The sequence below is a fragment of the Megalopta genalis genome, chromosome 11 (assembly GCF_051020955.1).
Source record: "Megalopta genalis isolate 19385.01 chromosome 11, iyMegGena1_principal, whole genome shotgun sequence".
NCBI lineage: Eukaryota > Metazoa > Arthropoda > Insecta > Hymenoptera > Halictidae > Megalopta > Megalopta genalis.
This window is the reverse complement of record NC_135023.1, coordinates 11971427-11998927: the sequence shown is the minus strand read 5'-3', so window position 1 is coordinate 11998927 and position 27501 is coordinate 11971427. Positions and strand designations below refer to the sequence as shown.

Sequence of the window (27501 nt, the reverse complement as noted above, 5' to 3'; positions counted from 1 at the left end):
CTAGATGACATCAAATAGCTATTGGTTTTCTTTAAAGCAGTTCTTTATTTTACATTAATTTGCAGTACTTTCATATCACAATATCGATACAACACTACGGTGACCTTGCCTTATCTGTGTAACGAAAACATGTTAAGAGAAACTGAATTAAACAAATTTATTTACAGTGTATAATTTTACAAGTGTATCCGAGACACATTTGCGGCTCTTTGAATCATGTATATGTACAGTTTACAACAACACACGTGGCTTTACTAACTTCATACGTATAAAAATAATTATAAATTGTTTTTTTTTTACCTCGATTCATTCAGCTATTTTAAATTAATACAAATACACGACACTATCGATATACAGGACTGCTTATTGGTAGATTGCGGATGTGTATGCATTTTTTTCAACTCTATATACTAACTCACGGAGTCAAAGAAATGTTGATTTCAATAATTAGGGAATAGAGAAGCATACTGAGAGTAAAATCAGAACTTCGTTCATTATATGCGAATTTCTTGTTCCACTGTGTTCTAATATTTACACATGCCACAAATGCATAAGATCTACTGTCTAGTTGTTATATGTACTAAGACAATGCTTCGCCACGAAAAAATGTATATAAATATACTTCTCCCCCTTTTCTCCGATGCACTATTACAGTTTCAATGTAAACGTTTGGTAAGAGCCACGACTCCTCTAACTTTGCTTAAAATCTTAATTATACAAACGTTAACTAAGCTAACATGTTTAAAAAATTATTGTACGTTGCAAAGGCTTCAACTATAATTATTTTTCCAGAATAATAGAATCATCAAGCGATTCGACTAAAACGATCTCGACCAAACAGGTGCGTTAAACGTTGTTCTCCCTCTAAGTTCAAATCGTAAAAGAATATACACACATATACATTAATAATTGTACTCATGCGAACATCAGTCGTGTGTTGAAACCTATTCGAAGGCCATCGAAAAAATCTAGTATCAAACACTTATAACACTAAAAAAAAAAGAACGCTTATCGATCGCCAATTGTTTCATCGAAAATGGACAACGAGATTGACCGATTCCTATTTTAAATATAAAAAGACAGCTTCCTTTTGCGCATTCGTAAACAATACTTTCAACGATTCAACATAATCTCAGAAATTTTTCAAAATGTTTCATAATATTAAAACACGTTCAAGTGGTGTTACGCTATCGGTCATTTAACTTCAAGTGCTCTCTAATTAATAAACTTCCTAAAGATTGATATTAGTATCACTCCTCTGCTAAGAACGTGACGCGTTGTTGAAAATACGATAAAATATCTCCCGAATTTCGAAACAATTATAAACTTTCTGTTGTCAATCAAACGTCCACGCTTTAACGATGCGCAATCGCAATGGGGATTAGTATACGTATGCAACAGCGACTCACAAGTTTATTTACGTGCAGTGGAAACAATAATTCAGAGTAAAAATTGTTTTGTTGTGACATCTATTTACTTTCTTTATTATTTCTATCATTCTTCCGTAGTACTTTCTTTTAAATATTGATATTAAACTTAATATCTTAGCAGCCTTACAGAGTTTCTGTAATAACAATTTGGCCGTTCCTCCACGTAATATAACAATATTGAAAGTACAGTAAAGTAGTCATTGAATTGTCAATAAATAATATCGAGTTGATCGAAGATCTTTTTATGATTTGCGATTATGAAAATAAGTTCTGCTTCGTTGAATTGAATTCTAAAGCTACGGTACACCGCCTTTTTTTTCTACATCTGCTTTAACATATTTCCGTCATTAGTGTAGCTTCTTGTTTATGAGAATTATTTTATTGTTAGGCAACAAACGTTAAAGGAAAAGCTGAAGGCTGTTTGACCAACTGTAATAGTAGCCGTAACTCGATAAAAATTTAAGGCTTGCACGACCCGGCGTGATACAGTCATTACAGTCATCATTATTGAGGCTTTCACGACTTGCCGTGGTGCGGTCATCATTGTTCAGGCTTTCACGATCCGGCGTGTTATAGTCATTTACTGGACTGCGAATTTCACGCATTATCTAAATTATCTAAAACTCAATGCACTCGGACATTTAATAAAATTCTAACATTTGCATAAAGATCTAACGATTACCAGAGAGTTTCGTGCGCTTTTAGAAAGTGCATTTTTAAAGCCAAAGAAATTAATTTCGGCTTCCGCCTTTCCAAATTACGCCCGAACAATTTCGATTTTCGCATGAACCCCCGCAGTCCGATTACAATTATTAGAGCCGTGTGTCGCACGATCTTGTGAGTCGCTGCGGCAACATTCGAACGGTCGTGTCGCGTACAAAACAGGTGAACCGATTATAATCCAAGGCAATCGTTTGTAATTCCATTATGGTAGCCGGCCGATTCGCCACTTTCGACTCGGTTTTCCCTTTCAATTGCCGAACAGTGCAGCTTTCTGCCTGAATTGCGCTCGCCTCGCCGCCTTGTCCTCCTCCTCGCGCTTCCGTTCCTCTTGTTCCATGCGGATCTCGTCTTCGAATTTGCTCGCCTTCCGTAATTGCTCGATCTACGAAAAAAAAAAAACGAAGAGAAATATAATAATAGACAGAAACCGTGAATCGCGTCGCGCGCAGGAAACCATTAATTGGCGTGGATACGCTTTCGCGAGTCCTGCATCTACTACACGCTATTAGAACCAAGTCATTCATAGTTTCACTCGTTCACAATTTCATTAACACGCTCCGCGAGCCGCGCGCATCATCGCCGCTGCATCTTCTTCTTTCGTTTTTTTTCTATTTCACTGGTCGCTGCTTGCGACGAGCTTTCGATGCAACAAGTGCATCGGTGCGTCTTCTATACGCGTTCGAATACATGGATCCTATTTTAAAATTTATGCAATTCTTCGGACGTTAATTGTTCCCGGTTTTTTTCTCAACCATGTGTTTTCTTTCCAGTTTTTTTTTCTATCGACTTTCGTTTGCCAATTTGCCCCAACAATTCACAATGCAGACGCTGCATCTTCAACAACGAAGATAAGCAACGAAGAAGCGGTTAATCTATTCTTCTTAGCTATTGTATTTACGTGATTCTTTTTTTACCGTGTTCTCTTCATTCATACGTACGCGATGAATACACATGAATAAATAAATAAATACATATACATATGTACACGCGCGTCACAGGCGCCTCTTAGAAAAAACATTCGTGCACCGATGCAGCTGCCGCTTCTATTATGCAACCGCGGGCTCGTAAAACCGTAATGACGCATCTGCTCGCGATCGCGCGCCCGGGGAAACATAATTTAGGAATTGAAATCCTCTTATATCCGAATCCAGAAGCGATTCGGTCTGAAAGGTACCTCGGTCGCCGCGGAAGAAATTTTTGGGTCACTGTATTTTGGTGTTTCCACGGCGAAACTCGAACTTTGATCGAGATTAACGACCGTTTCGATTTGCCTTTCTAGCCAAGGAAAGTTTCGAGACGCGATAAACAGAAATTTTATTCTCCGAAACACTTTAAAGCCTTTCGAAGGAGTCTTCCGATAACAATAATGGATCATTTTTAAAACTCTCGGCGAGTTTCTTCTGTCAAGTTTCTCTCCGCAGCAATGCCGGATAATGGGAACTTTTAAATACCTTGGCCTCGAAGAAGTGTTTAGCGCCCGTGACACCCACCTCGTCCACGTCGACTTCTGTGAGCCGGGCCAGCTGGCCTAATCCAGAATCCTGTTCTAACTCGCCGGCACGCGCCTTACGGTAGATCAACAGAAACTGCAACACAAGCCAGAAATCGTACATGTTCACCGATATACGTGTCGAAACGACTCGGTTTTCCCGCACGATTCTCAATGGGAAGGCCGGTCAGCGACCACCGTTCCTCCACTTCCGGTTTCGCGATATCTGATCGCCTCGTTCATAGAATTCTCCCGTTTTTCTAGCCCATTCTTTTCGCTCGCGGCTGCGCGCCGCTAATGGCTTCTTTACGACTCGAAGGAAAATTAACTGCGCCCAATCAGCTGTGGCGATTTTATGGAAATCCTAATGTCCTCGAATTCTTTTATGGGAATTTTACGACTTCTGTGAGAAACGGATGCCCTCCGGGTCTGTATTGGTTGCGCATTAGCTCTAAATTAACTCTAGATTAGGTCTGGAGCGTCTGCGATCGAAGCAACTTAGCTGGCCGGATTTAATAAACAGCGATGATTCATGTGAAACTATTTCCCAAGAAAAGTGCAGGTTCTGACCCCGGTTCCGGATGGGATCCTTTTCGATCGCGTCTAACGATCGTCTAAAAAAGTTAGCCGACTATGTACAACCAGCAGTAACGTTTTCACGGAATTTTTTTGCAAGCAAAAATAGGGGCCATGCGGTTCTGAATTGGATCTACGATTAGTAGACCGCGGATCTTCATGCAGAATAAAAATCTCTTCCAGCAATTGCAAGAGATTGGGTCAGATATACAGGGTGTCCTATAAATGTCTCGCGATCCAGAAATAGGGGTTCCTGAGGTCATTTGAAGTAGCTTTTTTCTTAGCGAAAATGCAATCTGCAGCTTCGTTTACGAGTTATTAACGAAAAACACCGACCAATAAGAGCCGAGCTCGGCTGACGCGAAACGGCCGGGCCAATGAGCGGAACTGGGCTTCGTTGGCTGGGCCGCCTCGCGTCAGTCGAGCTCGCCTCTCATTGGTCGGCGTTTTTCGTCAATAACTCGTAAACGAAGCCGCGGATTGCATTTTCGCTAAGGAAAAAGTTTCTTCAAATGACCTCAGGAACCCCCTATTTCTGGATTTCGAGACATTTTCGGGATATCCTGTACATTTCATTCCTTCGTTAATAATTCTAATCGGCTGAAACTAGCCTATTGATATTTTTCGCTTGTCTCAACTCTTTCATCGTTTTGAATTGCACCTTCTCGCTTTTCTGATAAATACATAAAATCCGCTGTCTAATGGATCAGCCACAGCTAGAGCGTCTAATCTGAAAGATAATTAGCTGGCCAGTTTCACAACCGGGCAGCAATGATTTGACGAAAACGTTTCTCGAGGAGGCTGTACAGCTCGGCGACGAAGGACAATCGATCCGCTGGCACAGCGATCTATATCGCCAGGACGGTGACTAATAAAGTAAGAGGAAGGTGAAACACAACGGTGGTCACTGTACACCGGGTTCAGCGTCGTCACGGTGAATCACGTCGCGCGATCTACGGAACCGGTGGCGGCGTGGATCGCATGCATGCAGATCGAACGCTTTGTTTTCGAACCACGAAAAGTCACGTAGGAATGCACCGGGCAGCGATGCATTCGCATCGTGGACTTTCCTTCGATGCGCGGAGCGTGTCCTTGCATTCGCGATTTATCCGCCGCGTTTCCAGCGAAAGTTAGCTAAGGCGCCATGCTCAGCTTCTCCCCCCTGATTCCCATTATTTATGCCGCGATTTAATTACCGCGTGCACACAAAAGATCATCGTCCGATCCGACGATCATGTGCTCGTTCGATTTTTATTCACGGTCCGCAGCGAACGCGTGTCGCAATGCGATCAAAGGAAAATCGAACGATAAAGAGAAGCAATTGTTGCATTAAAAACGACGAAGAAGCTAATGAAAATCCTTTTATGATCTCTCCTCGAACACGCTGGTCGTCTTTTATTTACGATTAGACCGCGGATCATTATGCGTACTAATTAGTTGAAGATATCTTTTCTCTTTTAAAAATCGTAATAAAAGTTGAAGATAATTTAAATGTCCTCTTAGTTTTATTATTCGACCTGTTATTCACCTTGCTCGCAAATGCATCGGAGAACACGTTTTGGATTTCGAATTCAAATAGCATCGACTGCGAAGGGTTAAAGGGCCGACATCGAAGAAGACGCCCGAAATCTGGAATTTCAGAGCGAGCCATACTTCTCGCCCCCTTCGAAAATGTATTTTAGGGTCAGTTTCGGCTGGTTTGCGCGGTGCCACGTTAAAATAGAACACCATAGACCCCCACGAACGTGGCACAGGCCATGTAAACAGTAGCCATGGTCGAACGACATGCGAGATTCACAGTGAACACCACATGGGGTGCGCTATTTTTACGAGGGTGCCGTGGCACCGTGCTCTCGATGCTTGAGAATTCCAAAAAGTAATAAACCTTTAGCCCCTTCGCCGGGTCGCTCCACGGTCCCGGAAACATCATGATCGGAAGCATGATTTCTAATACGAACGACTACGAAGGACTTTCTCGAAGTTCCTCGAACAACAGGTCTTTCGAAGTCGACGACAGCAATTTCACCGGTAATTCGTAATTGCGCAATGCGGATCGAGCAGAACGCGAATAAAGCGAACGCAAACTTCCCCGCGAACTGGGCGGTTAATTCGCGGTGATGAAACCGCTAAAACGGTCAGAGAACGAAACGATTTCCGTGGTAGAAAGTGAAATGGAACGGGACGGACCCGCGCGCGGCGGCCATTAAACGCTATCCGTCCAGGGGTAGCCGCAACGAACGTAGGAAAGTGCTCATTGTGCCGGCGATTTCCGGCGAAATGGAACAGTTGCGTGAACAATACAGATCCTTTCCTGCTTATTTTGTCAACAACAAAGCGTACGGGGGCGGTCGGTTCGCGAAAATGACTGGTAATCGGTAAAATCGCGAACCTCGCGGAAGGAAATCCGTCCATCGCCGTCCTCGTCCACTTCCTGTATCATCGACTTCAGGCCGAGATGGGTCTGCGGTGCCCCCAAAACCTCCATCATGCGTTTCAGCTCCGACAGGTCCAGGAATCCATCGTGGCCATCGTCGAACCTGCGAATAACAATTATTATTCGATCGTTTAACCAATGTTTTTTAACTAGATCTCTTCCTCGTTAATCATTTTAATCAGAATTCCTTCTTATCATGGATGCGATAATTTTTCAAATATATCACATAATATTTCTTTTATCTTATATATCTTATACAGGGTGTCCCACAATTATTTTAACAGCCGAAAATGAGGGGTAGCTGAGGTCATTTGAAGTAACTTTTTCCTTTGCGAAAATGCGATCCGCGGCTTTGTTTACGAGTTATTAACGAAAAACACTGGCCAATGAGAGGTGACGGTGCGAGAGAGAGAGTCCGCGAGAGAGTACGCAGCACGAGGCTTTGACAGATGGTCGGGACGGACTCGAGCCACGTTCGAAGTATTGAACAAATCACGAAGCGAGAACTTTCCGGATTTTTTTTTTACTACGTAACAGTGATATTTTGAAGAAAAACGCTGTTCACCTTTACTTTAGAATATCTGAAGAATATTTACTAATTTTTCGGACCCGAAATAATAAGTAATTTAACCGTGACGGCCGTTTTAATTTTCTAGTGTGCATGACACCTCGTGTGTAACATATGAAATTTTTAAGCAAGGTGTACAGTGAAGATTAACAAAGTACGTAAATGATATTTTACGTTAATGGTATTTTATTTAAATAATTCCGTGTCCGAACATAGTTCAACGAATGATTCGCAAAGCTAATTTAATAAATAATAATCGTGTTAAAGGATGTAAGGGATATGTTTGTTAGAGAAATATGAAGAATATTATCAACAAGAAACTCACCCATTTAGTTGTAAAATCCACTTCATGCACGGAAATGTGTGCAGGAGGATAGTGCATTGACCTCGTACAATGTATGATGAACTGCACAGCTGATCTGTATCCGACGGCGACGAACAGAAGGATATCTCCAGGCAGGCAATTTCAACGTTTACTTTCACTGCATTATCACTAAACACTGATCACTTATCAATAATATTTATGGACCAACTTTCCTGGGTTAATATGTATAGCCCTGAAAAGAGCCGATTGTTTTATGCGACGCGTTCGAAGTTCTCACTGTTAACGACACGTATGTACCGCGTTGTCGAGATGAACTGCAGAAGACTGGCACGATGGCCGACTGTGTTTCGTTCTCCTACGAGCGAATTTCAACTGTTTTCCATCGAACGCGAACATTGTCAGCCATCGTGCTAGTCTTCCGCAGTTTATCCCGTCAACGCGGTATGTGTTCTTAACGATATGAACTTCGAACGCGTCGCATAAAACAATCGGCTCTTTTCAGGGCCATACATATTAACCCAGGAAAGTTGGTCCATAAATATTATTGATAAGTGATCAGTGTTTAGTGATAATGCAGTGAAAGTAAACGTTGAAATTGCCTGCCTGGAGATATCCTTCTGTTCGTCGCCGTCGGATACAGATCAGCTGTGCAGTTCATCATACATTGTACGAGGTCAATGCACTATCCTCCTGCACACATTTCCGTGCATGAAGTGGATTTTACAACTAAATGGGTGAGTTTCTTGTTGATAATATTCTTCATATTTCTCTAACAAACATATCCCTTACATCCTTTAACACGATTATTATTTATTAAATTAGCTTTGCGAATCATTCGTTGAACTATGTTCGGACACGGAATTATTTAAATAAAATACCATTAACGTAAAATATCATTTACGTACTTTGTTAATCTTCACTGTACACCTTGCTTAAAAATTTCATATGTTACACACGAGGTGTCATGCACACTAGAAAATTAAAACGGCCGTCACGGTTAAATTACTTATTATTTCGGGTCCGAAAAATTAGTAAATATTCTTCAGACATTCTAAAGTAAAGGTGAATAGCGTTTTTCTTCAAAATATCACTGTTACGTAGTAAAAAAAAAATCCGGAAAGTTCTCGCTTCGTGATTTGTTCAATACTTCGAACGTGGCTCGAGTTCGTCCCGACCATCTGTCAAAGCCTCGTGCTGCGTACTCTCTCGCGGACTCTCTCTCTCGCACCGTCACCTCTCATTGGCCAGTGTTTTTCGTTAATAACTCGTAAACAAAGCCGCGGATTGCATTTTCGCAAAGGAAAAAGTTACTTCAAATGACCTCAGCTACCCCTCATTTTCGGCTGTTAAAATAATTGTGGGACACCCTGTATATTATCTTATATCTTATATATTATTTTATATCTTATATATTATCTTATATCTTATATATTATCTTATATCTTATATATTATCTTATATCTTATATATTATCTTATATCATAATATTTCTTTATATATCTTTATCACAATATTTTCTTTTCTTTCTTTTCTCTTTCTCTAAAGACGCGGATTGCATTTTCGCCGAGGAAAAAGTTACTTCAAATGACCTCAAGAATCACCCTCTCCCGCGTGTTAACATAATTATGGATCACCTTATATGTATAGCTAAATATCGATCATGTGAACGATACTGCTTATTAAAAGTGCTCGAATATCTTACTATATACGTGGTCAAATTATTTTACAATTTAACACGTTATGTGCCGAAACTCACCCCCAAAAGTTCCCCACAAAATCGAAGTAATTTAACCAATGGAACGGAAACTAGAAAGTAAAAAATGATCACAGCGGACGATATTCGATCTCTTTCGCATTCCAAACATTCTAGTTAGATTCAGTTTGCCCGAATCTATCGCAATAAAAATTAATTCTGAAAACTAATCAGAAAAATCAGCGTCACCCAAACGCGAGCGACGCGGCACCGAACGTGTTAACCGACGCACCCTCGCAACATCCCCCTTGCGCCGGACACAATTACGATGCATCGTGCGTCCGGCACGATGGAAATGGATTCGGGATGAAAACGGTACGATAGGTGTCGATCCAGGCCACAATGCTGCGCGAGATTTCCACGTCGGTGGCGATATAATCAGTGGCCAGTGAATCGAGGAGGAATTCCGCGCGGCTCGATCTCGTCTCGGCCGATGCGCGCTATTGGATCGAGAGTTACACCGGTGTAACCATCCTGTGGAAAACCGTCTAGGTTATCGGAATCGTGTACACGGAAAGTCGATTTCACGAGCTTCCGGCTTGCAGTCACCGCTGACACATTCTCCACGGGACTTTCGAAATCGAGCGAGCCGCCCGCGTCGCGCCGATTTCGTTCTCACGTCCCTCCTCCTCCATCCCCCTCTCACCCCGCGCCGGTAGACGTCTTCCGATCTAATTATGTTACGCTCCAATTAAAATAACGAGTTACGTGATTAAATAGCAGCGCGGAACACTTTCGTTGGGGGGATCGATTCGAAACCCGACTCGCCCCGCAGGAATCGCGTTTCACGAGGGCAGGATGGATTTTAACGAGAGAGAATAATCGTCCGCTGTGTTGTTCGCGTGCAACCGCGGATCCTTCCATGGGGCTACCGCGAACGTTTTCGCAGATTCTATTGCAGAAATCGGTGGTACGGTCGTTCATTCTGCCACAGAGGTGTTTCAGACGTTTCCGATCGTTTCGCCGCGCCATCGAACGCGGTTCGACAATCAGACTGTGAATGTTGATCCACTATTTATATTTTCTATAATACGTTCACACCCGATAGAAAGACAAGAGGTTCCGATCGAAACTAACGAAAGAGGCTAATGGGCCATCGTTGACCCAGTTTTTTGAAAATAATTATGCGCTCGCGCGCGCGATAAAAGGCGAACTTTACGGAAAACAAATCGCCGAGCGTGTGATACAAAGCTCCCGTCGATTTCGATCGATTTTAGCATAATTTTTATTCGATGCGCAGAAGTCGTCGACTGCGCGACTACTATCTTATCGCAAGAGAAATCATAGTTCGCGAAGGTGTGTCGCGATAGGAGTGACGAACTCGGCGGCTCGATTTTCTTTTTTTTCGGAGACGAGAGTGCTGCTCGATGTCTCTCGAGAAATCAGCGATAAGATGACGAATAAAATGACGAACGATATCGCGGCGCATGTGGCACGCGTATCATTGTGTAACCCTGATGATAGGTTCCGCGAACAGGGAATTCACGATGATTAACAGTTCCCTGGTTCCCAGAATTTTCCACCGCTATTTTTCCAATCGCTCCTTTCCCCGCGAACTGCGACGCCCCGGGGTAATTGTATACGATTATCATTTAATTCGCGCAAGCGAGGATTACACGGGAAAGAATGGTTTCTGGGGACGAAAGCGGCGTTCGAAAGTTGCGGATACCCGGCGAACTGACTGACGGCGTTTCTTGTATTTAAATAACGACCGAGGAGACGCGGCGGACCACATTTTTTTTCTGCTCGTTATGAAACGCAGATCCGATGCGTCTCCGACGAAAGTGATCGGATCGAGCGCGATACGTCGGAAAACTCTCGCAATCGGCTCATTATAATTATTAAGAAGAAGAATGGCCGCGCGTGTTGCACGTGCATGTTGCAACCGTCGCACACAGTTTCTACATCGCGAAAAAATCCGCAGCCCGTTCCCGTTTGCGACGTTCGAGCAGTTTCTGTTCGCAAGATTTCTGCGGATCATATTCGGAGAAATACATAACCGAAATTATATAGTTATAAAATTATTATATATAATAATAATAATTATAATATAATTATTAATATAATATATATATAATTATATATAATAATTATAATATAATTATTAATATAATATATATATAATTATATATAATAATTATAATATAATTATTAATATAATATATATATAATTATTTTAATATAATTATAATATAATTATTATATATATAATAATAATTTTATAATTATACAATATATATAATTTATTTTATTATTTTATAATACATATAATTTATTTTATAATTTTTTATAATGTATATAATTTATTTTATAATTTTATAATATATCCATGTATATATAATATAATTATAAAATTATTATTTTGCGCGAAGATCAGCTGTCTAATTCCGTTCTCGATGTTCGAACTTTTTTCGCAAAACTGCAGACTTGCAACGAATGCTCGAGCGTGTTTCGGTGTCCGCGCGCCTTTTCTCGAGGATTTAATTAAAAACAAAGTTCGCGATGACTTTTGAACCGTAGGTAGTAGATACAGAGTTGTCGGGCACGGTTTTATCGTCGTCGCTTTCCGCCGCGAGACAGCCTAAGAGGCGGCAAGAGCGATATAAAAGACCGAAAGGTCAAGTCTACGTTAAAGATCAAGTAATACCGGCGGGGCTCGTTTCATCCGTCATGATACTCGTGATCCTGAATTCGGGATTTGCTCGGATGAATTTTCGGTGCTATGAGAATTCTGACTCGTACGCATACATACGTATGCATACAAACATACATCATCCGTCCTCTCTCTTTTCCCTGCTCGATAATCCGGCCACGTAGAATCGTGAACAGTGTTTCGGTGGTACGTGTATTCCTGAGTGGGAAGCACAACTTGGAAATTCGTTCTCGGAAGATTGTGAAACGCCTTTTACTCGACCACGAAATCAAAACGCTCCGTCGATTAGCGGCGAGATATGTAAAAATAGAAAAGTATCAGAATTGTAAAAAAAATTGTGGAACTACAGAGAAATAGCAGAAGTATAACAAAAGAAATAGCAGAAGTATAATAAAAAAGTAGCGGAAACATAACAAAAAATATAGCAGAGGTATAGCAAAAATAGCAGAAGTATAGAAGGACAGCAAAAATATGTAAAAATTGCAAATGTGTATAGAAAAGTATCAGTCCTGTAAAAAAATAGTATAACCACAAAAAAATAGCAGAAATATATAAAAAAAATAGCAAAAATATAACAAAAAAATAACAGAGGTATAACAAAAATAGTAGAAGTACAGAAGAATAGCAAAAATATGTAAAAATTGCAAATATGTATAGAAAGGTATCACTCCTGTAAAAAAATAGTATAACCACAGAAAAATAGCATAAGTATAACAAAAAGATAGCAAAAATATAACAAAAAAATAGCAGAAGTATAAAAATATAGCAGAAGTACAGAAGGATAGCAAAAATATATAAAAATTGCAAATATGTATAGAAAAGTATCAGATCTGTAAAACAAAAAGTAAAACTAAAGAAAAATAGCAGAAGTATAACAAAAAAAAAATAACAGGAGTATAAAAAAAATAAGTAAGTATGAAAAAAAAGTAGCAGTAGTCTGCCGACGTTGAAATAAATGAAGCTTCGAGTGAGCGGAGTAGACAGCGTATAATCGGAAGGAAGAATTCAATCAGCCATATTATGATAATGAAAAGAAAATGGCTGTGACGAGAGCACGTTCTCTCATCGACTGATTATTCAAACGATCCGTGAAATCGCGGACACGACTGTCTCTCTCGTTCGACAGACACGCGGGGGAGATACGAGTAGCGCCGTAGAAACGCGTACATACATATATCTATAGTCCTCTCCCGCTCTTATTGATCAGCTCGGGCTTGACCGTGCTCATAAACGTGTAACCTCGACCTTCGAATGATTCTTGCACTCTGCGCCGGCGAATCCGTGTCTACGGACGCATGGTAAATGGAAATCGTTGCCCATGCATTATTTAAACGATCGATTTTCACGTTAACCGCGCGTTGCGTTACAATCTTTCAACGTTCACCGCTTAATTGATTTCTCACACGTGCACGTCGCAGGTGACATAGACACGCTGTTGAATGATGGGTCGATGACAGTGCTTGGACAGCGTATTCTTAGCTCGATCGAACTGTTCGATCGTCATTTGTAACATGTAATTCATGTAATTTTAATTGTAATTTGCATTCGACGATGCCGAAAGGTCAAGTCTACGTTAAAGATCAAATAATACCGGCGGGGCTCGTTTCATCCGTCATGATACTCGTGTAATCCTGAATTAATTTATAATTAATTTAATTATCCTTACAATCCTTACGACTCGCGATGAGCGTCAATTAGGGAGAATTTACTGTATCGTCATTCCAATCGAATGCACTTTCCGAACAAACTTTCTCATCGGCGAAAATTTTCGGCCAAATTTCGGCCAAAAAATCGGCCAAATTTTCTCGTCCAGCAAATTAGTCGGGCTATCATCTCGAAAAACAAAATTCAAGTCGCAACGTTATAAATTGAAGGCAAGGCGATCATAGTGCGAGCATAGCCGAAGCTGGAAAGCTGACTTCAGTCGCGCCGGGAGCCCGGCAAAAGTGACGGCGAACAGTGCAATCGGGCCGCGGCTGCGATGACGTGCTCCCGAATACAAAAGGAGAATCTCCATCGCATCGATCTCGGTGTAAGAATGGGTGGAAGGGCGAGAGGAAGGTATCAGCCAAGAGAAGTACCGGCACCCACCTTGACCCAGTTCCTGCGCGAGCTAGTCTTGGAAAACGACGGTGAACGTATATCGCGGCCGCATAATGCGAGAATTGATTTTGCGATAACGACACCCGTCTCTGCCACCCCCGACACGTCTTGGAATTACCTGGCCCGATTAGAGTCAACTCGCGTTACCGGTCACGTCGGGGATCTACCTTGAGGAAGCCGTGACTTGGCGGACAAATCCTCTACTTTTTTTTTAAAGCAGTCACTGTTACGAAACTATGACCGCATCAGGAAATAACCGAGTTATGTTCGACGAGTACGGTAAATGCTCCCGAATCGACGCTCGGATTGTGCACAAAAATGGACAGTTTGGGAAGAGCATTATTCGAGCATTGCAGCTCGTTTTTATAATTACCGATTATCAACGACTATAAAATCACGAGTCGCGAGGCTGCAATAATCGTATTTCCTCTTCCCAAATCGTCCATTTTTGTTTCCAAGCTGAGCGTCAATTAGTGAGAATTTACCGTGATTTGTTTTTAAAGGAATAAGTCGTCTAATCTAAGTAACCTAAGTCATCGTTACAGAAAATTACGGATTAATTTAATCCTTGCAACGAGGATATTTCTGCCGATCGGTGAAACTAGGTTCGCAAAAATCTGTCGCTGAAAATTCCGGGAAGATGCCAGGGAACAGCCTCGACAAAATTCTGCAATAATTAGAGAGAAGACTGGCGTAGATTTTTTATCTTTACGACGAATTTGTTTCACGAGGCTTTCCAAGATAAATGCACCGAAATCCGGGCTCCCGGAGGAGTTTCGAGAAAAACGTTTCGTTTGTTTCACTTTCTCTGCACCGCGGAACAAACCCGACCATCGATTCCCCCGATCGCGTTGAAAGAAATGAGTTCGGCCAGAATGCGGCTGCCAGTTTGGCGTAGTCGTCGCATAACGACATGCAGACCGTTATTTCAGAACTATTCGCGGGTATCACGCGTTCCGAATATATAAGCGTCAGGCAAATTCATTCGATAACTGGTCGACGACGTGAGAATATTTTCTATCGATCCGCCGGACGACTCCGATGACTAAAGGAACTCGTTTCTTTCGCAACTTTCATTCCTCGCGGCTTCGCAAATTTTGGTCAATGAATCCGCTATTTTAGTAGACGGCTCGTGCGTATTCTTTTTTTTCTTGTGCGAATCACTTTCCTGGTTATTTGCATTCGATGTTTTAGATAACAGTCGACGGATGAGGAATCTCCGCGTTGCTCGACCGAGGATCGCCATGCAAATTCGTGAGTCAGGAATTGCGCAAAAACTTGCTACCTCGACGAACGCTTTTTTAGATATACGTAAAGTAATTTTCTTAATTTTTCTTAGTTTTGTTCGAAACAATTTTTTCTTGTTTAATTTACTTATTTTCTTTATTTTTCTTATTTGATACTGCGCATCTTTTCGCACATTCATGGGTCAAGAATTGCACAGAATATATCGATAATTTTTTAAACACGATTTCCTGTTTATTTGCATTCGATGTTTTAGATAATAGTCGACGGATGAGGAATCTCCGCGTTGCTCGACCGAGGATCGCCATGCAAATTCTTGAGTCAAGAATTGCGCAAAAACTTGCTACCTCGACGAACGTTTTTTTAGATATACGTAAAGTAATTTTCTCAATTTTTCTTAGTTTTGTTCGAAACAATTTTTTCTTGTTTGATTTACTTATTTTCTTTATTTTTCTTATTTGATACTGCGCACCTTTACGCACATTCATGGGTCAAGAATTGCACAGAATATATCGATAATTTTTTAAACACGATTTCCTGTCTATTTGCATTCGATGTTTTAGATAATAGTCGACGGATGAGGAATCTCCGCGTTGCTCGACCGAGGATCGTCATGCAAATTCGTGAGTCAGGAATTGCGCAAAAATTTGCTACCTCGACGAACGTTTTTTTAGATATACGTAAAGTAATTTTCTCAATTTTTCTTAGTTTTGTTCGAAACAATTTTTTCTTGTTTAATTTACTTATTTTCTTTATTTTTCTTATTTGATACTGCGCATCTTTTCGCACATTCATGGGTCAAGAATTGCACAGAATACATCGATAAGTTTTTAAACACGATTACAAAGCAACGTTCTAAATATTCGAGAGAACCAAATACCTAAAAAAACGCGCCCGCTCCGAAAACGATAAAATCGGCGAAATCGGTTAATGAAGTATTCCAACCGTTTTGGACTGGAACAAGAGACATTCCTGCAATTATGCAGTTCACGGTTCAATTGCGCGCGTCAAGGAATTAGGCGCAATCAAAGCGGCGTCCTCAGCTTCTGCGTACACTTCGATAGATCGAGAGCAATCGAGAGGATCCGGGCCGGGCATGATTCAATCACGCGTTTCTTTTGAAGATTCATCGAGCGAATCGGTCGGTCGCAGCGTGCAACTTGCAACGCGACGAAATCCGACCGTGAATCACACGCGGAGAGCGGATCGGAGCGGGTGCACGCGTGCGAATCAAAGCGTTGGATCGCGCGAGAACGGATTGGCGCCACGCGTGCTCCCGATGACTTCCGGTTTCTCGGGAGGCCACGCGCCGCAGGAAATTCGGGAAACCCTGCCTGTCCCCCACGGTGAACAAAAAAGTCTCCGGCAGGTGCAGACGTGTAACTGTTTGTCAAGGGGGGTCTGTAACACTTGCCTCGTTCACGCCGGGGGAATATATTAACACCGCAGACTTCTAATTATAAGCCCCGGCGAGGCGAGTGCACCCGACTCCTTATTTAACAGCATGCAATATTTTAATCCTGCACGGGTTAATGTCGGAACGGTTGCGTTTCCATCGTGCGTTCATCTGGATAAAAAAACACGTGCGTTGGGCAACATTCGATCGAATTTTTCTAAAACGCGGCAATCGGAGCGGGATCAATATTTATTCGATTAACGGGGAATTCTTTGAACGTTATCTCGCGCTGTTTGCAAAATGTGGTCGTCGTAAAAATATGTCAAGATATCGGTTGTTGTTCGAGCGGGGCGGTGAATGTTCTCTTATTCAAATCAATAAAATAGGATCGGCATTACGCGATCGTTCGCTCGGTTCGTTAGAAAATTCTTAGAATATTCTACCGCACTTTTTGCAAAATACAGTAAATTCTCGCTAATTTTCCTTCAGCTTGCAAACGAAAATGGACACTTTGGGAAGAGGAGATTCGATTAGTCGAGCCTCGCGACTTGATAATCGGCTTACCGATTTAGGGAGGATTTAGAATGCAGAAAAATACGTGTTCCTAGTGATTATTCAAGTGCTATAGCGCATATTTAAAGTATTTCCATTTTCAAAATCGTTGATACAATATTTTCGCCGACGTCAGGCAATACCTTGAAACCGAAATAAAATATTAACTTTCAATAAAAATTCGTGACTTCCAGAGAAGCCAAAGTAAAACGACTGCGACACCGTTGAACTTTTTTGCTTATCAAAATAAAAAATAAAAGGAAACGTTTACCTTATCGAATAAGAGCAGAATAAGAAGTGAAAGCAATTAGAAAGTAATTACAATTAGACCCACTCGGGTTTAATAAATACACAACTCGTATCTGACCCGGAAGGGAAACATTGTTCGCTAATAAAAACAGAAGATAAAATAGCGTAGAAAAAGGAGAAGTTGCTTCAAAGATAACCGGATCGAGTACGAAACCGATCGTTCTCCAAATTTTTACGAACCGACGTTCTCGGCCGGTTCGTAACGAGTCGAATCGAATGGGACCAAGTTTTTCCGTCAACTAAAGACACCTCGCAGTCGGCGTGCAAAAAGTCACGGCATAGCATGTTGTTCACCTCGAGAGGCGTTGCTCGTTTTCGTTTTTCTGCGCGCGTAAAAGGCGGCCGCCGCTTTTAAACTAATTTTTTCGCGGCATTATCTTTTCCTCCTTTCACGGTAAGTTCGCGAGCAATGGGGGAGAGAGACAAATCGTGACCGATACCGGCACGGTGAACGTGTCGCAATAAATTCTTCTCACGTGTAAAATCTATACATTGGCCATTCTAACGAGCCATTCTACGTGGCGCGTACGTACGGTACACGCTATACTGTGTGGCCGGCCGTTAACGCGATCAAGCAATATGGAAGTGTAATAGAAACGATATGCAACAATAGATCGCTTCCGCCATTAAATCTGCTAAATAGGCAGGACGAGTTAACTCGTTGCTCGCTGATACCGCTGCCGTTTCCTCGATCGTTCGCTCACGCCAGAGTTTCCCAGGCCGTTGGTAAAATCAATCGATACTCGAATTTTCTCGACGGATCCGACTCGAACGCCGATACTCGATCTCTGAGATTTCATTGAAATTTTTCAATAAATTCTTCCGTTCCAATATCTTCGCCTAATTAAATTGACCAAAATTACCGAAACAAATGGACGAAGCACAAAAGTAAACGTAGCAAGAAGATTCGCGAATTTGGTTGCAAATTAAAAATAGAAATTAAAGATATTAAAATTATAAACAGAAGAAATCTATTCTTACGCGATTCTCTTGTTTCTTGCAACCGATGCACAGAATTATTACTCCGCACAAAGAGCAGCTGTCTAATTATTAATAATTATTAGTAACAAAGAGATGTGCGGTTTAATAGCGATTTATTTTCGTTTAATCGAAAGATCGTCGCGTTCAGAGGCTCGAAATAATTTCATTTCGAAAACCGGAGATGCGGTATTCTGTTGTCGATTGAAAATCCGGGACACCGTAAACACGAATATGACAATTAAAAATTTGGGAAAGTTCGTCGAGGTAAGACCTGCGCCGAAGCAGGAAGTGACCGACAGATAACCGCAGCCTACGTTGACGCATCCAGTATCAGGCGACAAACTATACGGCCACTATCAAATGTCAGCGAACCTATATCGTCTAACCACCATACAAAAGCCACGCGTATTTATAGTCGTTCGAGCGTGATAAGCGTTTAGTCGGTTATCGGAACATTGATTTTACTGCAGGCTATCGTTTCGCGATTAATTATTTCCACCTGAAGCGAGCCAACAAACCAACATCCGTAATTATTACGCTCTCGATTTTGCGAGATAGAAAAATGCATCCATTTTCGCAACGTTTCTCGTTGTCGCGCTAATTATTAACAATATTTTCACCGATCTTTTCTTGTACAGGCTCATTTCTACTAACTCAATCTTATTAATAATTTTATATATACTTATTATATTTATATATATTATATACTTATTATATTTATTATATATATTATTTTGGAAAGCAATGTACAGTAAATTTTTCCTAATTAACGCTCAGATTGTGCCCAAAAATGGGCAATTAGGGAGAATTTAAACTGCATGTTATATATTATTTTATCACGTTCTGCTACTTTTTGTGTCGTGAATTTAATCGATTTGGGTCTCAATCGAGAGACAAGAAAACAATTTTAAACAACAATTTGGAAAGGCGTCTTTCAGCGCTGTTCCGTTAAAAATAGCACTAAACCGAGCTTTCTCTACGCATTACAGCGCAATTAACTGCAGTCGAACAATTGTCACCTTAAATCTCGTCCTAATTACGCCGCTTAATAGACTGCGGGCGTGAAATATTTATGGCACGTTTTTCTACCGTAGACTTAAATTGTTCGTTGAATTTTAACGAGCTCCTCGTTCTAATTGACGGCCAATGTATTCGTTAATTCGTCCGACGTTCACGCTGTTTTCCACCTAGCCTACTAGTCCCAAAACCGACTACTTAAGCGAAATATTATGAAAATTCGTGTTCAATGATGCGATACGATCCTTATGATTCATCGACGAAAGCGTACAGAGATTATTCAGGCTTCGATTATCCGCAAAGTTCCTTTAAAAATTGTTCTAACACAGAGAAGCACCAAAAGTCGACTATTTAAGCAAAATATTTTGAAAATTCGTATTCGATAATGCTAATATCCTTGCGATCTTTACGATTCATTGACGAAAGTGTACAAAGATCGTTCAAGATTTGACTACCTCTAACAGAGTTTCTTTACAAATTCTTTCAACCCTAAGAAGCACTAGAAATCATCTACGTACCTACTACATATAGAATATTTCTAAAATTTGTATTCAACGATGTCAACGTCCTTGTTATCCTTACACGAAAGTGTACAAAATTCACTCTAGCTTCGGTCGGTCAAGAATCGTCCGTACGACGAAGAAATTCTAGAGAAACCGACTGCAGTGAATTCTCCCTAGTTGACGCTCAGATTGTGCACAAAAATGGACAATTTGGAAAAGGAGATACGATTATAGTTGTACTACTACTACTACCAACTACGAGAACGAGCCACAAGGCTGGAATAATCGTACCTCCTCTTCCCAAATCGCCCCTTTTTTGGTACGAAGCTGAGCGTCAATTAGAAAGAATTTACTGTATTTTCCGAAAGCTTCTGCACGCTGTAAGTTCGAATCCGCTGCGAGCATAAGTTTCCCGACGAAGCCGTAAACGATGTCTCTCCTTAACAGATAGTGAAACTCTAGCCACTTCCCCGAAGAACACAGGCTCTCCTAATGCTAGCCGATTGATAACGAGGAGCGGGGCCCCGTTCAATTATTTATGCGATCGACGACCAGATAGCGAATAAATCTGGTAGCAAGAGAGTTTCACCGTGGATACCCGAGCACGAGCACGAGCATGTACACCGAGCCCGACCGATGATACCTCAGCCAGAAAGATAAAGTCCCAAGGAGCCTGTCCTTGTTGTCCGAGAAACTTAGCTACCCACTTTTCCCGGGATTTCAACGTTTCACGAGCCGGGCATCGGACAAGGATATTCGTTATCCCACGAAAGTTGTACACGAACAGATAGTTTCGTCGAGATATTCGGTGTCGCCGTGGGTCAACGATGGCCCGCGATTTATGGGGATCCATTGATCATCGGCTGCGACGACGCTAACGCGCTGCGACGACGCGTTTGCAATCGATGGCTGTTAGTCGGTCGGCTGTTATGTGGGACAGCATCGTTAGTACGTTTCCCATAATAAAAGTGTATTCTTATTCGACGATTTCTGGATCGATTCGCTAATAATACGGGCGCAGTTGCGCGCAGTCCACCTAATTGGACTGCCGCCAAAAACCATCGATCGAGCTCTGATTTTGAATGAAATTCCCAGCGTAATTTCCCCACGTGATTCAGTTGATTCGGTTATAACCCAATTTAAAAATCGTTGAAATTATACGAAATCATTCGTACGAAACGATCGAACGAATTTCTTCGTTCGAGCGGGCGTTAGAATAAAGAATAACACGAGTTCGGTAATTTTTGATAAAGCGACACGTGTCGCGGACATCTTTCGGTTGTTGAACACGATGCAAATTATAAGAACAATTGTACTTTTGCATATGTGAATTCTTGATGTATGAGATTAAAATTGCGATATTAAATGGGGATGAATTTTAATGTCATTTTCAGCAGAGAAAATCTTTCAATCCGTTCGTGGAATTTTCTGTTTATCTCAGTTCCCGTAGAAACGAGCACAGAAATGAGAATTCGCACGAGTCCCGCGGAGCGTAGTTGTAACATTGCAGAGTTGCAACAGCTCGAATTGCCGGGATCAATGACGGCAATCAGCGGTAATAACAGCTGAAAGAAGTAAAAGGAATCAAAACCGAGCACTGTACCTCGAAAGGGCCCCGATACAAAACGCGCGACACGTTAAGTACACAATACGTCTCTCAATTCTAGCCGTTCTACGGACACGCGATCCAGAAGCATCCCGCGGAACGTAAAAGGAAACCGACTTGCGCACGAGAAAAACCAGTTTTCCTTATTGTTTCGGCGTTACAACTACGTAGGTACCCGCTGTTCGAACGATCCGCGCCGGCTTAAAAGGGAGTCGACGCCGTATGACAACGATTAATTACTGCGCAACGTCTGTAATCTGCTATTTACGGATCAAAGGACGGTCGCTGACGATTTCAGACGAAAGGAAAACACCGAAGTAATTGCCCCGGTACAATGGTTCTCTCGGGAGATCGTCTCGAGATTGTTTCAATGTTATGCTACTGGGACAACCACTTTCCGTTTTCAATTACAGGGGAACCTCGATTGAAACGATATGGGAGATCTGTTCGGATCGGCCACTTCGACACTATTTTTACCAAAAATGTCTGCGATCAGTTTAATCGAACGTTATCTTTAACGAAGACACCTTTGACAATTTTAATTGAACAGTAGTTTTGACAAAGGCACCTTTGACAATCTTAATTGAACAGTGGTTTTGACAAAGACACCTTTGACGATTTTAATTGAACAGTAGTTTTGACAAAGACATCTTTGACCATTTTAATTGAACCCTCTTTTTGACAAAGACATCTTTGACCATTTTAATTGAACCCTATTTTTGACAAAGACACCTTTGACAATTTTAATTGAACAGTATAGTTTTGACAAAGACACCTCTGACAATCTTAATTGAACACTAGTTTTGACAAAGATACCTTTGACAATTTTAATTGAACACTATTTTTTTGACAAAAGACACCTTTGACAATTTTAATCGAACAGCAGTTTTGACAAAAACACCTTTGACAATTTTAATTGAACAGCAGTTTTGACAAAGACACCTTTGACAATTTTAATTGAACAGCAGTTTTGACAAAGACACCTTTGACAATTTTAATCGAACACTATTTTTGACAAAGACACCTTTGACAATTTTAATCGAACACTAGTTTTAACAAGGACACCTTTGACAATTTGAATTGAACATTATTTTTGCTAAAAACACCTTATAAGCGAAACAAAAGCGATCCCGTTCAATTAGGGAGCGAAGAAGTATGCTGATCAACGTAGCTGCGAAAGAAATCATACTGCCACGGGGTTAATACGACTGTTAATAAGCTCGTGGACCCAGTCGACTATCCGATCTGAACTTTAGATTGGCCTACTCGAAAATTCGAATTTGTGGAACGATCGCAGTTGGGGCACAAAACGTGCCGAAGTTCAACCATTCGAGAGTCGAACACGCCTGGAACGCCTCGAACTTGGCGAATTCTGCTCGGATCTACTCGAAACTTTCGAGGATTCTTCCCCGGATAATGTAGTAAACGTGAGAATCAAATTGCTCGATTTTTGGGAGCTTCTAGACAGCCGTGGCCCATAATTTGCGGCGCAAGGATAAGGCCGCAGGATATGGTTCTCCGCGGCGGAATCGGGGACCAGGGCGGACGACCTCGGGGCCCCAGTCTGTCCTGCTTGTCTCTCTTGTTCTTGTTCTTCTTGCAGGTATTTCGGAGTGAGCCGGCCAGGGCACACAGCAGGTTTGACAAGCCAGAAGGCGGGGTGGATCGCCACAGCCACTTGGCCATCCTCGAAAGCTGCGCCTACGTGCCCGCGAAATAACTGCGAAACCCACCGGAGGCTAGAAGACGGAAACACGAATATGCTATTTTCGGTCGAGTCGCGGAAACGGAACCGCGACGAGAGCACCTCGTGAACAGCTCCTTCTTTTTCTCCTCCGTTCTCTGCGGAGAGGAATGACCACGAAGACAACAGACTCGGTTTCCAGCGTTTCGTTGTACTCGTTTTGTTTGATACGCGCTGGAAACACGATCGGCCGCCGAGATTACGAGGGCCGATTTCGGTTTCGTAGGCCTAAGGGACCATTCCCGGGTAACATTTATTGTTCGACGGGCTGTTACGAGCGATCGTAAGGGACTCCGCCGTGAAACGAAGCTGGGAAACCGGGGAAATATTTTTTAGACGGCAGATACGCTCTAGGAAAAACCGCGTAAAAAAGGGAACCGTCTTTGGAATTAAAATTGAATAAGTTTTTCGACCGAGATAATTCGTGCGAGATCGTGAAAAAAGAAATTGAATTTGTTGCTTCTAGGCTGCGTTAAATGGAAACAGTGTAAGAACGGAATTGGGTGCAATCGATTCGATGGTTTCTTTGTTGCTGGACCGAGAATTTTGGGGAAGAAACCTCAGTGTCGACAATTTTAATCTTTGTACTCGAACCTAAATTAACTATAAAATTTTATATAAAGTTTCATGGAAGTTGAACGTAGGCGAATACTTCAATTTTTAAGAATTTGTTGAATACGGACGTGAAAATCGTTTTCGTAAATGATAAAACAGTTTTCAGGCGCGTTTCACAAACGCCTCGAGAGCGGAAATGAAATTTGTAGGATTGCACATTTGTTTAATAAGCACGTGAATTTTCAAGAATCTTCGCGCGATAGATATATGTATATAAAAATCCGTAGTTCTATTAACGCCGCGCGTAGACCATGATAAGATAGTAAAGTTGATTCATCGAGCTAGTAACGTTTACCAATGCGTTACTCACTTTTAGTTAATACAACTCCGGTCATCAGTCCGCGGTATCGTAAAAGTGTATAATCAATGACCTCAGCGGTCGTCATTCATCTCCGTTGGAAATAAACTTTACGGTAGGAAAAATGATGTGTTTCGTAAATAAGGACAACTTTTAATACCGCAATGATTCAGAAAGTTGATTCATGCGAAAAGTTGCAATACCATTTGAATATACAATTTAATTAGACACTGTGCTACAAATTATGTACTGATAATTTTCTACTAGTTTCACTTATCTTATCTAAGATTTTACTCGAACAGTTAGTATTTCATAATTTGATAAGAACACTATTATGTCAAGATAATTGTAATTGTAATTATTATTATAATTGTTATTATATTGTTATTATTATTATTATATATTATAGCATATATTATATATATTATATTATATTATTATTATTATATATTATATAATATTATTATTGTTATTATAATTGTAATTATAGAAACTTAATGTACATTTTAATTTTCAATAATTACAGCAAATAATCAGGATCCCCTAAGTCGCTGGACCAGCAAAAAGCATGTTTCAGTTTTATTCCAAAATTTATTTTCCCATCAGTTTCAAAGAAATCGATACAATTTCCCGCCATGTAAAACGGTTCCAACTGCGTCCGGCAGTTGTAATTTCCACGAATGCAATACAATACCAATTATATACATAATTATCTGGAAACAACATGATTGTAATAAGATACGATCTACTCCGTTTCGTCATGGTTTAATTTCGCGTGCTCCAATACGCAAAACGAAAACAATCTATTCATGGGAACACGATCTTCCAGCGGGCAGATAAATAAAGCCGAACGTAAACGTAGGATAAGAAGAAAAATCGTGACTCGTATAACCGCAGCCCCGTGATTCACTCTCACTTTTCTCCTCCCGGTCTCGCTATTCTTTGTCTTTTTAACGAACAAGCTCAAAGAAAAAAAAAACGATCTAGCGAACCCCTATTAAACTATCATTGACTGTACATAAGATCAGAAGGTATATATATGCGTATATGTGTTATTAAAATATGCTGTCCAAGTTATTATTCTGAACAACTTATTTCTACAAATTTAATATAGGCGCTCTCTTTTAGTTATTGATATACTCACGATATCAATATATATATATATTATAGATTATTTATTTATTATATATTATAGATAGTATTAAATTTGTAGAAATAAATTGTTCAGAATAATAACTTGGACAACATATTTGAATAATAATAATATAATAATAATAATAATAATAATATATATATATATATATATATATATATATATATATATATATATTATAGATTATAGATTATATATTTATTATATATTATAATTTGTAGAAATAAATTGTTCAGAATAATAACTTGGACAACATATTTTAATAATAAGTCCCAGTAGCATATATTACAACTCATGGGATGCGATATTACTATTTAGGAGAACGCATCTTTTAACATTTTGTTTGCCGCGCCACTAACCACAAAAATGTCGCAAAAGTGACGCAGTTCATTGAATCGAATTAAAATTGAAGAGTGAAGTTGCACCTCGATTAATTTCTTAAATACATACATATCAAAATAAAGCGTCAGATTTCGATTACGTTTCGAACGCGAGAACAATTGAGACCAGGTCAATCGATAGATCGATAAAAATTATGGCACACCTACATCGTATTGAAGAAAAGTTGACGACGTTAAAATTAGATCGCAGTGTTTAAAATTCGAACTAGTTCGCGCCCATTGTGCACGACCGTACGTACCGGTGGAACAATGACATTCGGTCGTTTCGTACGCACAAAGGTTCTCTATGGGAACCCATGGTCCCCACGGGACAGGAAAAGATAGGCCCTCGGATCTTTTCATGGCTGCGCGACACCGCGGGACAACAGTTTTCCGGTAGTCAAAAAAATCGTGGGCAGGTAAAGAAACGGGGAGAAAAGGAAACGGACTCACCTGTTGAAGGTCTGCTCGTACTGCTTGATCTCGCGGCGGGACATCTCGTGGAATTCCGTGTAAACGTTCACGAATTTGTACTGCTTTTTCACCTCCTTGCCTTCCTCCAGCTCGTCGTTGATCCTTTGCCGCCTGCTAAGCAGATTGCTGAGCTCCGCGTCCGCCGGCATTTTATCACTGGACCAAATTCTGTATTGCGACGTTTCTCAGGTGATCTGCATGCGCAGTGAACCACGTCGGAACACGTTGCCCGCGATGTATTTCAACGTTCGCTCGAATGGAGAGGGTTCGACGCGATCTGCCCACGAGATATCGAAAGAAGACTCGAAAAGGACTCTGATAACTGTCAAATCGAAGATCGACAGAACGACGCGAATACGAACCGGCCGGCGCCGTGAGCCAGCATGGACTGACGATATGTACCTCCAGCTACCCCCACCACTGCGGACACCTATGCCAACCAGGGGCGAAGTAAAGTGGGGTTTGCGTGGGCGCTCCGGTAATATTCATTTCACACTAGTTTTATCGATCTGTATATACATACTTAATTTTACGAAATGAATTTTATCAATAGTCTAGATAAAGATGAAAAGTCATTTGAGGAAAAGTGATTGAACTACGAAAATAATTTTCATTTTTCCAACTGTATCTTTCTACTGGTTTGGTAAAAAAATAGCGTTGTATTAAAATTTTTTGCGTTTTTTGAACCCTTGAGTACAAATAGTTCAATTAATATTTCAGAAGAATTTAATATTTTAAATTATTAAAAAATATTTAATATTTTAATATTTTATATTAAAATATATAGTTATAGAATTTAATATTTTTAATTATTAAAAAACAGCTACAAGTCATCATTTAACTTCCTCATTAATATCTAAATCATTAGTATCTATCGAAACTAATTTACTAGCAAAAGGAAATCAATACCTACCCAGTAAGACAGTGGATTAATGTGATCGACAAATTTTTCTAATATTTTTACTTCCATAAATTTCACGGGTTGAGCGTACTGCGTCGTCCTTTGCGCAGAATAATGATTATGATTGAAAAAAGGACGACAAGGTAATTGAATAGTTCCTTTGTTCTTGTTAATATACTCAGAACGATGACAAATTTTTATTTTAATTTGTCGATATTGATTGAATCATCTAAATGATTGCAACAGGGCTAAATTGAAGCTATAGATGATACT

General features: G+C 40.6%; 1 protein-coding gene across 2 annotated transcripts; it reads right to left on the bottom strand.

Annotated features, from left to right (window-relative positions):
• Positions 1-25: 25 nt before the first annotated feature.
• On the bottom strand, positions 26-26729 carry Swip-1 (EF-hand domain-containing protein D2 homolog Swip-1). Of its 2 annotated transcripts, none has more exons than XM_033479765.2 (4): positions 26307-26729; positions 6608-6755; positions 3644-3739; positions 26-2535 (listed from the first exon to the last, which is right to left on the bottom strand). In XM_033479765.2, the coding sequence occupies exons 1-4, from the start codon at positions 26474-26476 to the stop codon at positions 2401-2403; spliced, it is 549 nt and encodes a 182-aa protein (XP_033335656.1). In that variant the 5' UTR covers positions 26477-26729; the 3' UTR covers positions 26-2400. The 2 variants fall into 2 exon arrangements, with proteins under 2 accessions (XP_033335656.1, XP_033335655.1); XM_033479764.2 differs by having other exon boundaries at positions 3605-3739; positions 26307-26727.
• Positions 26730-27501: the final 772 nt, after the last annotated feature.